Below are 14545 nucleotides of genomic sequence, written 5' to 3'. Positions count from 1 at the left end.
ACCTATGATGTGCAATTTTGAGATATTTAAAATTAGGATTGTTTGCGCATGTTGGAAATTCAGCTTTTGTGTGTGTGTGTGTGTGTTTATTTTACATTTAATGCAGGCCAAACAAATGCACCTCCAGACAGCTTTTCCCACATTTTCGCTGCTGCACTTGTGCGTGCAGAACTTGAGCATGCATGCACAAGGTTGGATTGAAGATAATCGGAGCTGACTGTCTCCTCTTTTTCACTGCAGTCGAGCTGAGCGGCCAGCGCGGCGCAGCGCACGCCCCCAGCCCTCCGCCCTCCGCCCTTCCCGGGCCCTCAGCTGAATGCTCAGAGAACTGTGGATGCCCTGTTCTTGCCTCCTGCACCATATGAGGTGCCAGAGTGTCCAGTAAAATCAAATAAATCTGCATCATAGATTTGACACATCTTTAATCAGGATTTCCTACAAACTGATTTGTACTTAAATCTTTAAACTTACACCTTCACCTTCTTTTTTTCAGAGAAGCCGAGTTACATTTCTATGTGACATGTTGAGCAAAAATAAATGCGTACTGTTGGCTTTCATTTCTAGAACTATGGGAATTAAATACAAATTGTATCTTTGTAATTATACGACTTCAAGGGGAAAGCAGAGCAGCTGCAACACACGCAAACTGAATCGTTTCCCGAGATGAAAGCCCAGAAGACCGGTCACGGGTTTCCACAGAGTTGGTGGCAGGCTGCGACGATCGGACAGCGCGTCAATACAGATTCCGTACATCCGATGTTGGGACTACGCCGCTCAGCCACAAAACTTAATATCAAACGACTTGGATGATGAGGATGTGGAACGGGATGGAAGCTGAGCGAAATCTCCCGAGTGATGGCTCCTCACCTTCCAGAACTGCTGGCTGAGTAGCAGACGACATTTAATGTTCAACCCTTCACACTTTTCGTTTTTTGGCTACTTGGGAAGGGAGGACGTCACCCCTCAAAATTAAGTACCGTACAGACGCTGGCCCGACCGGGCCAGTTCAAATTGCATAGAAGAAAAATCAATCAATGTTGTATTCAACACATTCTACAACGAAACAGAAGCAATGCTATGCTAAAGGCTTTAACAATATAGTATCAAGGCACAAAATAGGAAATAATCATTGAACTTTAGGGTTAGTATCATATTATCTCATGACTATACATACGGGGCCAGTTGCGGTTCTGTCAGGGCTTCCGCAATTTGGCTCATGGGCCCACCACTCAAAAAAGGTTTAATGTTGGCGCTTGCACACCGCAGGAGCAGTTTGTTCCAGAACCGGTGCTACGGTAGAAGCGGACGCGTTCTTCATATGCTGCTGACCAAGATCCTGATATATTCCCACGCTAATTCACGTTGGCACGAGGTTTTTATGGTTGGTGTCCTCTTTTCCACACACACAGTAGTGTCGTGCGATCCTTCCAAACAACTCAACTTTATTTTCATCTGTCCACATGGTTTGCCAGTAGTGCTGTGGAACATCCAGGTGCTCTTTTACAAACTTTTTGGAGCAGCAGAAGCTTCCTCCAAGGTGTCCTCTCATGAAATCCAAGTTTTACCTATTGTAGATTTGCCAGCAGAGCACGTGCCAGATATTTCTGGAAGTCTGTCGCCGCCACTCTAGGATTTTTCTTCTTGTCATTGAGCGTTCTGCGCTGTGCTCTTCCAGTCATCTTTCCGGGACGGCGACTCCTAGGGAGAGTAGCGACATTGCAGAACTTTCTCTGGATGAATGGATAAGACAGACGATCTGTCTCACCATGGACTGAAGCCCATCACGGCTTTTAAAGAAACTTTTTGCTCCTTTCCAGGCACATGCAAGTCAACAATTCTTAGTCGCAGGTATGTTAAGAGCTCTTTTGTGCGAGGCATGGTTCACATAGGGCAATACTTCTTGAGAATAAACTCAAAGCGGTGTTTTGTTTTTCTTTTAGGGCAGCTTCCAATCTCATCACGTTTACTGGATTTTAGGTTGGCAGACTCCTGACTCCGATTAGCTCTTGGAGAAGTCATTAGCCAAGGGCTTGACATACTTTTTCAACCCTGCACTGTAATGTTTGCATGGTGAGGTCATTAAAAAAGATGAAAACATATGATTGTGTGGGTTTAGTTTAAGCAGACTGTGTTCAATTGTTGTGCCTTAGATGGTGATCGCAGCCTGAGGACTCAATGGAGACATCAGACTCCGATTCAGTGCAAAGGGTGGTTTACGAGTACAAGTTCATGAAGAACATGAGAACGTTGACTTCAAAGCAACGCAGTCGGTGGTGAAAGCAAATCTTTCTCGGCAGGTGTAATAAGAGAAGAAGATGACAGCAATACTTGAAGCATGTCTATCTTCATTCATGTGAAATTATTCACTTGTGTCTGCTGTGAGTCCGTGGGGTGTTGCGTATGATCACTTTAAGTGGTTTCCAATAGGCAGTCAATGGACATTCCATCTAAACCACGACAGTGCATCACTCTAGGTCTGCTATTTTTGTTTGCTGTACAACAATCAACACAGCAACTCTTTGGCATCCTGAACATGGCTGATTTTGTTTCGATTCCACCGAAGTACAAAGCACTCCTGAACTGCAGAAGTGCCGTCGTTTTCGTCCCTCCCTGTGCTTTGCGAGATCGAGGGGACTTCCTGCTGCTCGCGGCGAGTGAGTGTCTCTTGAACTCGACTCACGGGGGAAATAGAAACACAAGATCGTTGTTGTTGTTTTTTTTTTTTTTTTTTTAAATCAAGATTACAGTTCATATAAATATGTCTTATTTGCAACAAGCAAATCGGATTTCTAGAACCTAAATATTATCCCAGCCATGACAATTTTCAAATATTGCCCACAATATACTTTTGATACAACAAGCATACAAAATGCTTATTTGTGACCACAAAATAGATATAATGTGCTTCCTTCATACTAATTTGTGGGAATTATATTAAACCCACAATGGTGTTTTGTGCACATGTTATTCCTATACTATACATACGTGTGTGTGTGTGTGTGTGTGTGTGTGTGTGTGGATATGATATGATATATGATAGAGCACACAAATAAGGCGTGGCATGAGTCCTCATCAGTTCGATACTCCATACTGGTCCAGGCCACTTGTGCTCAGTGTTGTGTTTGCATTTATGAGACTTTTTATTGTCTGATTGATTGATGAAATGTTTAATTTGACGTGCAGTAAGAAAAAAAAAAAACAAAGAAAAAATGGCGGCACCGCTGTTGTGCACAGCGTGTGGCCAAACCTTGCCTCACGCTAACCTGACCATTTGTTTCAAAGAACGACTTTATTATAGTGACAGGGTTGTTACCTTCGAGTTCTTCCTTCTCAAAGTTGGTGTTCAGCATGGAGCGGGTTCCGCCGCGGTCCACCACTGCTTCCTCATCGGTCCTCTGACACAAACACACACAGATGGACAAAGTTTGGCTCAACTGGAACCACACGTAATCTAAAGTCTACCCTTTTTCAAACTTACACTCTTTTTCGGAAGTGGGTAGATATGTTTAAAACCGCACCCAAAGAGGGAAAACGAGCTGGAGCCATAACAACGAAGCAAGCCAATTGGGATACAGTTTTTGAAACCCACTTTCTCCTGCTCAGGGTCATCATACACTTTGAGTCGTGCTTTAAAAAGCTTGATAAATAAATGCTCTTCACCGACGCCGACAAGAGTCATCAGTCATTATAAGAACCGCCACAGACAGATAATGAAGAGAGAGCTCACGTTGGTTCTAGTGGATACGGCACGGTGCTTTTGCGCCGTGTACAGCTGTTAAATACAGACACTGACTTTGAAAAACAAGAAAATGCGCCCAATAGGCTTGTTAGCACGTGTGTTGTACACGGATGGAAAACTAAACATTATGAGTTATTAGTGTCAATGTTGTGTAAGTATGTAAGTGATACATCTCAACAGAGGGACTAAAACATTTGCATGTTGAGAAGGATTTGATTTAAGCCAGGGTTGTTAGTGGAAATTACAGAGAGATGTTTTTGTTCTGGTACCTGTAAAATTCCAGTGTACTCTTTTACAATTAATTAATCTGTAAGCCGTTTATAATTAAGGGCAATGTTGTCTGATGATTAGGAAATGAGCTTGGCTGTATATTGACAGTTTACATTATTTATTTATCATATATTGTAATGATTATTATTATATTATTAGGTACATATTTTATTGTCTGTGTAGATTCTCAGTCATCCAGGTCATGCACAAAATGAACCACGCATCAGTTGCACACAAAATCACCGTGTTAAAAGAACAAAACCAACAAAACATGAATTTCACACACAAAAACAAACAAAAAAATTCAATTCAATGAAAATTTACTGGAAGGTCATGTGAATTTTGCTGTTGCCATTCCCCCTGGTAAGTGCCACTCTCAAATCAGAGGAGCGGACTACGCTGTTAAAATTCACAACATAGTCTGTTCCTTTTCTTTCTGTTATTTCTACAATCCTCGAAAAGGGTTCATTGGTAAGAGTACATTTTTTACGATTGGATGCGCTGTCTGACGGCACAGCAATGCTCCTCAAGTCAACTGTATCGCGGAAATGTTAAATAAAGCTAGTTGAAAAAAGAACCGAGCATTTCGACTCGAGGCGCAGCCGAGCAATTCCAGCGTGACAAGAAATATGCAGCAAAAATGTCTATGATTCCTTATTGCTCAGATATTGTAACAAAAGCGTGTTATTAAGACACGTGGGAACTGTCATCAAATGTATAATATGTTTCTTTTAAGGGACTAAACATTTTCATCTGATTCCAATTGCTTAGTGTTGGGATCGAAGGTCATACACTCAACATTGTACCTCTGCTTTGTGAAAAGAAAATAAGTACATACTACTGTATGCAGTACAGAGAAGACGAGCTCTCGCTGACCATCCCGCAAAGATCACCGGGCAAGTCAAATGGTGGCACGTCACTCTCTCGCACACACGGGCGAGCACGTGGATGGTGAGCTATAAGGTCAAACGGCTACGGCGAACAGACGTGGCAAGATCCTGCCGATGCCTTGAAAGTACATGAGGACGTGCGCTCAGATTAGGATTCGTTACAAAAGCCGTGTACACAGTTGCGCGGAAGACTGCGAAGATGGAGCAGAAGACTGGCACCCAAAAAGCATTTGCGCCCTTACTGATTGGATTTTGGATGTCATTTTGCATATTTGTCACACTTAAATGGTTTTGGATAATTAAGACAATTTGAATGTTGTATCTCACAAACAACAATCCAAGTAAATAAAAAAATGCCGTTTTTATGTATATTATGATTATTATTACTTAATTAATTAATTAATTAATTAAGGGAAAACCAATACAAACCCATGGTGCTCTATGTGAAAAAAGAAATTGCAATCCCCCCCCCCAAAAAAACCCCTTTTTGTTTTATATTAAATATTTGTTAAAACAGTTATGACTTGACAGTAGTAAATGGTAAATATTTGATCTGTGAAAATATCATCCATCTCTTGCCCCTGCCCCCCCCCCCCTCCCCAAAAAAACAACAACAACACAGTGCCCGAGGAAAAACAACCAATCAGAGACAGAAGGCATGACTTACGAAATGTCAATCATTTGTCGCGCATTCGTGCTCACTTTGATTGCGGTCTCACCACCACGACTTCGCAATAATGAAGACTTCAAACCAAGAACATTACAGTCATAGTCTAATATGATTAAGGTGCTTTTTCTTAGGTTCTGAGGTCAGCACAAGGCCACCGGGGGTTGGGACAGAGACGGCTGAGTTTTGTTTCACAGATTTATAATGAACTAATGTTAAGTCATAATGACAGAAGTCACTTAAATAGTAGCTGTCAGACAAAGTGAAGTAGGCTGCAAAAACCCATAAAGAAACATATCATGCCGAGATCTAAATAAACTCAAGAAACATAGTGACTGAAGTCTTTCAGTTTGGAAAAGGGTTACAAAGCCACATCAAAGTTTACGGGACTCCAGTGAGCACAGCCAGAGCACATAATCCACAAACGGAGGAAACCGGGAAGAGCGGTGAACCTTCCCAGGAGCGATCGGGGAACGACGAGGTCACAAAAGTACCGAGAACGACGTCCAAAGAACTGCGGGCTCCGTTAAGGTCAGTCTTCACGACTCAGCCACTCAACAACCACAATGACACTGGGCAAAAATGGCATCAATGGGAGAAGTCCAAGGCAAAAAAACCACTGCTGACACCCAGCCATAAAAAAAAAAAAAAAAAAAAAAAAGGATTAGCTCACATTAATGTCACATTATTATATATTGACTTTGACCCAACTTTTAATATTGCCACCAATGATAAATCAACTCGACTATCCCTACCTGACTACAAAAAAATCTGAAGTGGTTCAACCCCTGTGACGTGCACCACGAGCGTCAGTGACGCACTTGCACTTCCTGTCTGTCCATGACCAAATAAGTCCGGTGTGGGAACCCGCTATGCCTCTGTACCTTACCAAATGTTTCCCACCAAATAAGCCAAATATAAATACATGTTTCACTAGACCGCTATTACGTAATGATGAGTCAAAATCTCCTCCCAGCAGGCCTTTGTTTCTATTTATAGGCTGCGAAGATACTGAAATAAACCTGACCGAATTTGAACGATGACAAGAAATACAAAGGAGAGGTGGAGGAGATAAAGTTCCGAATTTGTTGAGGTGTGCTGTGCGATGCAGACTTCAGGCGAGCTCAGGGAGCATGTAACCACGACTGCAGGGACGAAGAGGAGGAGGAGGAGGAGGAGGAGGGGTGGTGGACGTGCGAGCATGCGTGACGAAGGGACATGCTCACGTGTTGTCCACGACATCACTCCAGAGGAATTACTGCGTGCCGCAACATTATGACCACCGCCACGAAAGATGAATTCAATACAGTATATTCTGCCTTTGCAAAGATAATCGGGTTCAGTTTTTGCTCAGGCGGAATGAGTCCAATGTCAAGTTCCTCTCCTGAAGGTCACGATGCTTCACTTCCGCTGTGTGCACATCATATGAGCACACATGGCTTGAAACCAAGACACAATGCACAATCCACACAGTTTGCTGTTATTATTATTATTATTATTACACATTGTATGTAACCGTATGAAGCTAAGATCATTCTTTTGACTCTGTGTTGTACACAGTATATGGATGATTGTATTTTAACTATATGAAGTACTTTGTGAGTTCCGTCTTAGAAAAGTGCTAAAGGGTTCAAATGTACTTTTAATATGCATATTCAGAAAGCAAGCGCTATCAGAAATACTGCCCTGTAACTCAAATATTTGGTTCATCCTGTTGTTGATTAAAGTAGGTGATCTGGGGCTGCCGTGACAACAGAAAAATATGAAATGAATCTTATTACAATGTAGTGTAGCATCCAAATGATAAGGTCACGTTTTACATCATTTTGCTCTATTGTTTTCGTCTCACCTTTCTAGGGTGGTCTTCCATATTACAGACACTACATTAGGTCATTTCACGCCAATTTGCCATAAAACTAAATGTTTCATTTAGATGGAGTTACTGAAACGACACATACGAGGTATTTTGAATTCACAATTGTAAACTGTTCCCAATGAGCCGCACACAAATCCCACTGCCACAACATCTCCAACTTCACCGAACTTTTGCACATTTGCAGTTATCACGAGCTAATGCTAATAAGCTTGTTGGCTATTGCTCCCCTATGCTAACACTGCAGGCCTGCTTACCTTTTGGCCTTGACATAAAAATGCTTCTGTGTATTCCACCAACCAGACCCCTAACTGTCATGTGACAATGGGGGAATCTTCACCCACCCTAGCTACCAGGTCATGGGCAGAGAAACACGGTGCGGGGATGGTATTATGCGAATTAGCCCCACTATTTCATCGCAATCAGTACAGAACGGCTCGCTTGCTTGCCTAACATTAACTTGGTCATTTCATTTCGGCAACTCCAGAGACTCAGATACTTGTATGCAAGCAATTAAAAAGTCAAGTTTCCATATTATTTCCCCTCTAAAGCGCCTGAACTGCCTCCTACGATTCATATATTTCACACAAGCTCCTTACGAGTAATCTCTACACAATGTCATGTAGCTCTCTGGGATGCAGGTACAATGTGTGACCTCATTCGGGCACTAAGCTATTCACGGGTGTTCCCCGGGGAGCGACATAATGAAGGTTGCGGGATCTACTTTCAAAGTACACAGTATACGTCCGCTCAAAAAAAATTCCATCGCACTCGGCAGACGTGGCAAAAAGGATGTCAACAATATGTAAGTTTACAAAAGATGGCTGGACAGGCAAAGGAATGCAAATGTATCTACTTTCAAGCTGCATTCGTGTAAATACGACAAACAGGATGATTCTGTGGCTTGTAGTTTGCAAAGAGAGAGATGGATTATCGGCGGCTGCACGGGCCCGTGTGATTGGCGAGTGGATTTAGTTGTCATGGTTTTTCATCCCTACAGATGGTTACCGTGGCAATGATAACTGCTGAGAGCATCACAACTGAAAAAAACAGAAATATTCCTACCGTCGACAAGAGCTGTCAAAACCGTCCAAACATATGAGCATATTTGTTTTCTTTTTTCATCCCTAGGAAATACCCGGGATCAGTGCAGCAGGTATAAGCCCCAATCTCGCAACTCAACCGTCCCATCTGTCAGGTCAAACTCCACAGGACCTCTCACGTGCACAACAGGACATCCTGTCCCTTCACCAAGAAAATAAATACGAGTGGCTCACCTGGTAACTAAATCCCCTGTTGTAGTCCACCGAGAGCATTTTGGGTCCCTTGGGATGGGACGGGATGGTCCCTAACCCCCCTTGTTCTGCAGGCAGCGGCAGGAAGAGAGAGTCAGAAGGGTTACGTGTCCCACTCGGAAGGAGGACGCGGTTCACCGCGATGTCCGCTTGGAATGCGAGGCGGCGAGCTCACATCCAAAAATCCCAGGGAAGAAATAGAGCTCAGCGCAGCTCTGATTCAATCGTGTCTCCTCTCATCCAGGGTCAAATGTTTTCTGACTCGCATCCATCCGTCAATCCGCCCATCACCCCCACCCCTCAACAGGGATTAGCGCTGTGACATCACCGATGCTACCATGATGTGAGCGCAGCTTGTCTCTCCCCGAGCCTTGCAGATTTATTACCTAAAGTCTTGGGTCAGGGACTGCGTCCCAAAAGGTTTAAAGTATTTTAGGAACAAGAACAAAAAAACAGGGCGATACTGTCAGATCTCTACCAATCTGCTCAGATTAAATGTCTCCAAATTCAACCACAACCTACTCCAGCCGAGCAAAGACCAGGAGCACGAGTCAATTCCAAGACTGTGCCCAACCATAAATGAAGCGGTTTGACCCAAAAATAACAACTTCAGTGTGGTTTTTGCTACACTTGCATCTCTGGCAGCACCATTGCGAGCCTTGAATCTCTTAACTTTAGTGGACAAAATGTTGTTGGTCCAGCCTGGCTACCGCTCATGTTGTGATAGCACTTGAATCGGTGCTAATACTAGTCAGAGTTGGGTGCAACGCTTGTACTAAGCAACTACGGGCATCTCATGATGTGACAGTCTGGATTTTTGTTGACAGTCTGGATTTGCTCTTGGATCAGCAGAATACAACACACCGTCAAACAGCTGAGCGGACTTATCCTTGTTAAGGCAGTGAAAAGACGTGCTGCTGTCAGAAGTCTAAACAAGTCGGTAAATGTTGAGTACAGTGCTACTTGCTGAACCAAAGATGTGTTCGCGATGAGCACGTTCTAATTTGTTTACATGCCACTGGCAGTTAAGACATCGTGAGTTTAGCATAATACGAGCATATCAATAACAAATTGCTTCATCTTGTTAGCTGCCGAGGCTATCGCTAATGTTGTTGCACAACAAGAACACAAACGAGAAGCTGGCTACAGAGCCATTCAGCGTAAAACATTCATGCAGGCCATAGCGAACCGAGTTCAGATGGCTTTCACATCAAATACAAATCGCGTTTGGAACCGTATCAAGTCCACCTCTCGCTGGGGGTCTCAAAGCGGTTGACCTGGTCCACCCCCCACTCTTTTATATAACTTACCATAGGTCAAAAGGATTTTGTGACCTGTTTTAAGTTTGCCATCTACATGTATGCGGTTTGTCGATTGCACGCCATAATAATAACGACACTCACTATTCCAGTACCTGCCCACTTAGCGGTTGGGACACGCCCACTCATCTCAGGAAAAATGGCTGAGTGACAAGCTAAGCGGCTGCTTCTTGTGCAAAGCGTTGCATCACACAGATCATTTTACACTTGAGACGAGGTGAGTCCCAGGATGCAAATGTCTGGAAACAATGAGTCCCTGCAACTTATTGTCATGGAGTACAGATACAGTCATCCTCCGGTATATGACAGTTGTCGCTTTGCGGTCCCGCTATGTTGCAGATTTTTTCTCGTACAATTGGTACCATATTTTTGTGTTATCCATGGCTCTTGCCTGCGATTGGCTGGCGACCAGTTCAGGGTGTACCCCGCCTCACGCCCGAAGATAGCTGGGATAGGCTCCATCCATCCATCCGTCCATTTTCTGTACCGCTTAATCCTCACAAGGGTCGCGGGCGTGCTGGAGCTTATCTCAGCTATCGTCGGCCGAGCCGCGGGGTACACCCACTAAAGAGGCCCAAAAAGTCTTAAAGCCTGCCAAATTTGAATGAATGAATTATAAAAATAAATAAATAAATAAAAACCACCATGTATGTACTCAAAAGCATTTTAGCTGGTTAAAGATAAATAAAATGTCAAATAAGGCCTGCCCTTGAGCTGCCGGATTGTGATGTGAGACCTTTAGCTGTCAATCAAATGACCCTGAAAATGAGTTTGCTGTAGTCAACTACTGCCGGAATATTGAGATCAAGTGCCGCTGTGATTATGGTTCATAAATAGTTAACTTGCGCTGTGTGTGTGTGTGTGTTATGTGGGGAACACGCACGCACACACGCACACACACACGCACACACACACACAACTCCAAGTGCTGACGTTTTAACGATGTCGCCGCGGTCGAGTGAGCGGTCGAGCTCCTTTGCTTGCTAGCTCGCAGGCTAGCAAATGTAATGTAATGCTGTTTCCCATATTTAAATTAGATATTAATGATCCAATTAGAGCAAAGCTTATGTACATGTCAAATATTAATGACAAATCCAGCGTTATAAAATGCCAGGTGTACACTGTATGACCAACTTGAGCAGCTTGAAAAGGGGCATCCTGGGCATTTTCAACCCAAATTATTTTGCGAACCCGAAAAAAAAATGATGGCATGGGATCTTTAAATTTAAAAATGTGTTTGATTTGGTGAATCCTGCAGTAACCTGCTACAGAGACAACAAATATGTACAATAATGACACAATAATGACATAAATAATAAGAATCCTAAATGGGCAATGTGGACACAATAGAAAAGCACTTGTACATAAAGAGCACATAACTATAGATAACAATACCGGTAACGACGGTTCTGCTGAGATCCTTTTTCTTTCATACATTTCAACTGCCCGCGTGCGCTATGACCTCTAACCCATAATACTAACCGACCAATGAGTGAAAACAATACTTCTTTGCACTACTACTAACTACTAACATTGCATATCGAAACAAAATCTTATTTTTCAATTCGATTTTATTTTTCAAATATATATGTTTTTTTTTTTTTTTTTTTTTTTACAGAAAACACACGCAAACAAAAAGATATTTTTCAACTGCTTCACTTTTGTGCATTTTCTGTGTTTGAATCGAATTTCGGATTCAGTCGAACATTTTAACGGTCAATTAGTGAGCCCTCGAAGGTCAGGCTCCTGTCATTGACCTGTTAAGGTCTGCTGGCCGTCTTTTACTTACTGTCCCTCACTCAAGATTAAAAACTAAAGGTCAAAGAGCCTTGCAGTCCATTGCCCCCAAATTGTGGAATGCACTTCCGTTTTGAGCTAAGAGACTGTTCCAGTAAGACCTGATTGTTTTGATTTGCTCTTCACGGGATAATGTTTGGGATTCTGTATTGTAGCCATGTTAAAACAGTTTGTAGATCCTTCCTGTGAGAAGTGCTACAGACCAAAATGCGCCTACTGATCATCATCATCACAAAAACTGCATTTTCTTTTTTGCTCCTGGAAACTAAGTCATTAAACCAAGCCAGAGTGTGCAAATTAAGTGAGAGAATAAAATGATTGTACTTACCACATTTTTATTTTCTTGAGGGCATTGTTCCTGCAATTAAAGGACATCAGTCAACAGGACAAAAAGAAACCCCATGCTTCATACATACACAGTCCTTAACAAATGTATTCGACAAGCACCCAATGAAAGGTTTGTGCCACAGCTGGCCTAAATGAACGGTATTAGCAAACGACATGCTGTAGAATTAATTAAACTGTAGGGCATGCGGGACTCGGAAAAAATGGATTCATGAGTTTCGAGAAAAAAGAAAAGAAAGGGAAAAACACAGCTGAAAGATAGCACTGATGTAATGGCATCTATTCAGATTGTAACATGATAACAGTTGGTATGCTAAGACATAGCAAAAGAGCGACCGGAGTTGAGAAAGTGCTAATGCCGATTCATGAGTCTTTTACACCCTGACACGTGCAGGGGCTATTATCAACGTAATCATCATTTCCAGGGGTTCTGTGCACCTGACCAAAGTTGCTGAGCCTGAAGCAGCAAAACCGCCGCACGGCATGATGATTCCCGCCGTTGCGCTTGACTGCGGGAACAGTATTTGAAAAGGTTGAAAGCCTCACAGGCCCCTTCTCCAAACAACTTCCCAACTTTCTTGCATCAGACCAAAGCGGCGACTTCCAAAACTAATTTTCATGTTTCCGATTTTCTAGGATAATAGCAAATGAAGTCCATCACGAGGATGAGCCCTCTTATGGGAAATATCAAGTCGAGTTTAAGCAGTGACCACCAGGACCAGTCCGCCAACAATCATCTTTGCAGAGTTCACTGTATTGAAAAATCAACAATTATTTTGGTAACTGGTCATTTAGGCCAGTTGTGGCAGAAACCCCAAATCGGGTGGTGGTCTCCTAAATCTGTTCAGCACCGAGTATCGTCGCCATTGATGCCACCAGATATTTTCCTTACCTCTGTCAATGTAAACATTCACTCTCCGCCACCGATTGTGTCAACCTGAATACTGCTGAGGTGGCGCTGCCGTCTACAGCGAATTCAGACATTGTTGTTTGAATTTGTCGGCGAGCCCAATGGAGTGGGCCGCTGACCTTTGCGGGGCAGGCGCTCCATCTGACCGCATCGCCGAAAGAATAGGAATCGATCGGAGGGAATTGAGCACGGGCCTTCTCGCGAGTTGAAGGCGTGCACGGGCAAACCGAGTCGAAGATGCTCCACGCGAGCTGGCGGCTTGCATAAGAGGATTTGGGTCCAAATCAACAAAGCTATTTGTAGTTCTACAAACTGCTGCGCTTTCACTGACAGCACCAACAGCATTTTACAACTCCAACAAGACTGTGCAGTTCTTATTTGTAGAACTGCACTGCATCGTGAGCTGTGTCTAATATTTTGTCTCCCGTGGTTACATGATGCAGGACACAGTACAGTTCTTCAACCACAATTCCAATATTGTGAAATTGATACTGTACCTCTGTGAGTGCCACTCAAAACAGAGCTTTTTTTTTTTTTTTTGCATGAAATGACGTGCAATTCCGCATGTGTGACTAATGAATTGGCCTGTGAGTGTAAATTCCAATTATGCCCAGTGCAGTGCATCGCTGAAAGATTTCAAATGCTCATTTAAGATACGCACGCGGATTGCGAAAACAGTCAAGGCAGCTTCAAATGTGTCCAAGACCAACGCAAATCAGGTCGACCGTCGTGTGCTTTATTCTAAAGACAAATAAGGTGGACATTTCACACACCAATGAAGACATAACTCATTGGACTTACCGCTGGCAACAGAGGCTCCATCTGAGCACCCTGGTCGGTAATGTCCATCTTTTCCTCCTCCTTCTCCTTCCAAATGTGCTTTCTCTTCTTCAGTTGAGACGCTGATTAAGGTTGACGATGAGGAGCCTGGCTAATATGGCACGCTCCCCCCGCCCCCTCCCCAGTACAGTATATTTACCGGTTTGGCTTTTCTCAAATGGTGCTGGCAAAGCGTGCCCTACATATTTTACGCATGGAGGAGGGAGGTTGCGCCTGCCCACGGTAACGTTCTGAAGGGGAATCGTGCGAGACAGCCTCCGTATGAAATCATTGTAACACTGATATGCGCGTATTGCTACAATATGTCACAAATACTGATGGGGGGGGGGGAGTGACTGCTTGCGTTTTTAATTCCCGCCCGCGGACACATTAAAGTTTCCTACAGCAGCGGCATAAAATACACTTAGAAATGCACGTGATAATATTTTTTAAAAAAAAATAATGTCACAACATAACGTGGTCGTGCAAGTCCACATTTCGGTCAATGCGGCACGCGATCAAGTGCCGCCATCGAAGCATCGTGACGAAGGATGTTGCGACAGCACGCTGGCAGTCTGGCGCCGCCCTCTGGTCAAAACTGGAAAACGTTTCTTGGTGCTG

At 43.4% G+C, this 14545-nt stretch overlaps 1 protein-coding gene across 3 annotated transcripts in view; it reads right to left on the bottom strand.

Moving 5' to 3' along the window:
• LOC133412667 (sodium-driven chloride bicarbonate exchanger-like) overlaps positions 1-14223 on the bottom strand; it is a 32354-nt gene extending 18131 nt beyond the window's left edge. For 2 of the 3 annotated variants that reach the window (XM_061696215.1, XM_061696197.1), the window contains exons 1-3: positions 13907-14223; positions 12179-12208; positions 3314-3395 (exon numbers count right to left, since the gene is read on the bottom strand). In XM_061696215.1, the coding sequence (XP_061552199.1) occupies positions 3314-3395; positions 12179-12208; positions 13907-13954 (160 nt within the window). In that variant the 5' untranslated portion in view covers positions 13955-14223. Of the gene's footprint in view, positions 1-3313; positions 3396-8716; positions 8803-8909; positions 9027-12178; positions 12209-13906 lie in introns of those variants that run through there. The other variant, XM_061696206.1, reaches the window with a different exon arrangement.
• Between the last annotated feature and the right edge of the window lie 322 nt (positions 14224-14545).

This window comes from Phycodurus eques, chromosome 1 (assembly GCF_024500275.1).
Source record: "Phycodurus eques isolate BA_2022a chromosome 1, UOR_Pequ_1.1, whole genome shotgun sequence".
Classification (NCBI taxonomy): Eukaryota; Metazoa; Chordata; class Actinopteri; order Syngnathiformes; family Syngnathidae; genus Phycodurus; species Phycodurus eques.
The sequence above is the reverse complement of the archived record's forward strand: the minus strand, read 5'-3'. Positions and strand labels throughout refer to the sequence as shown.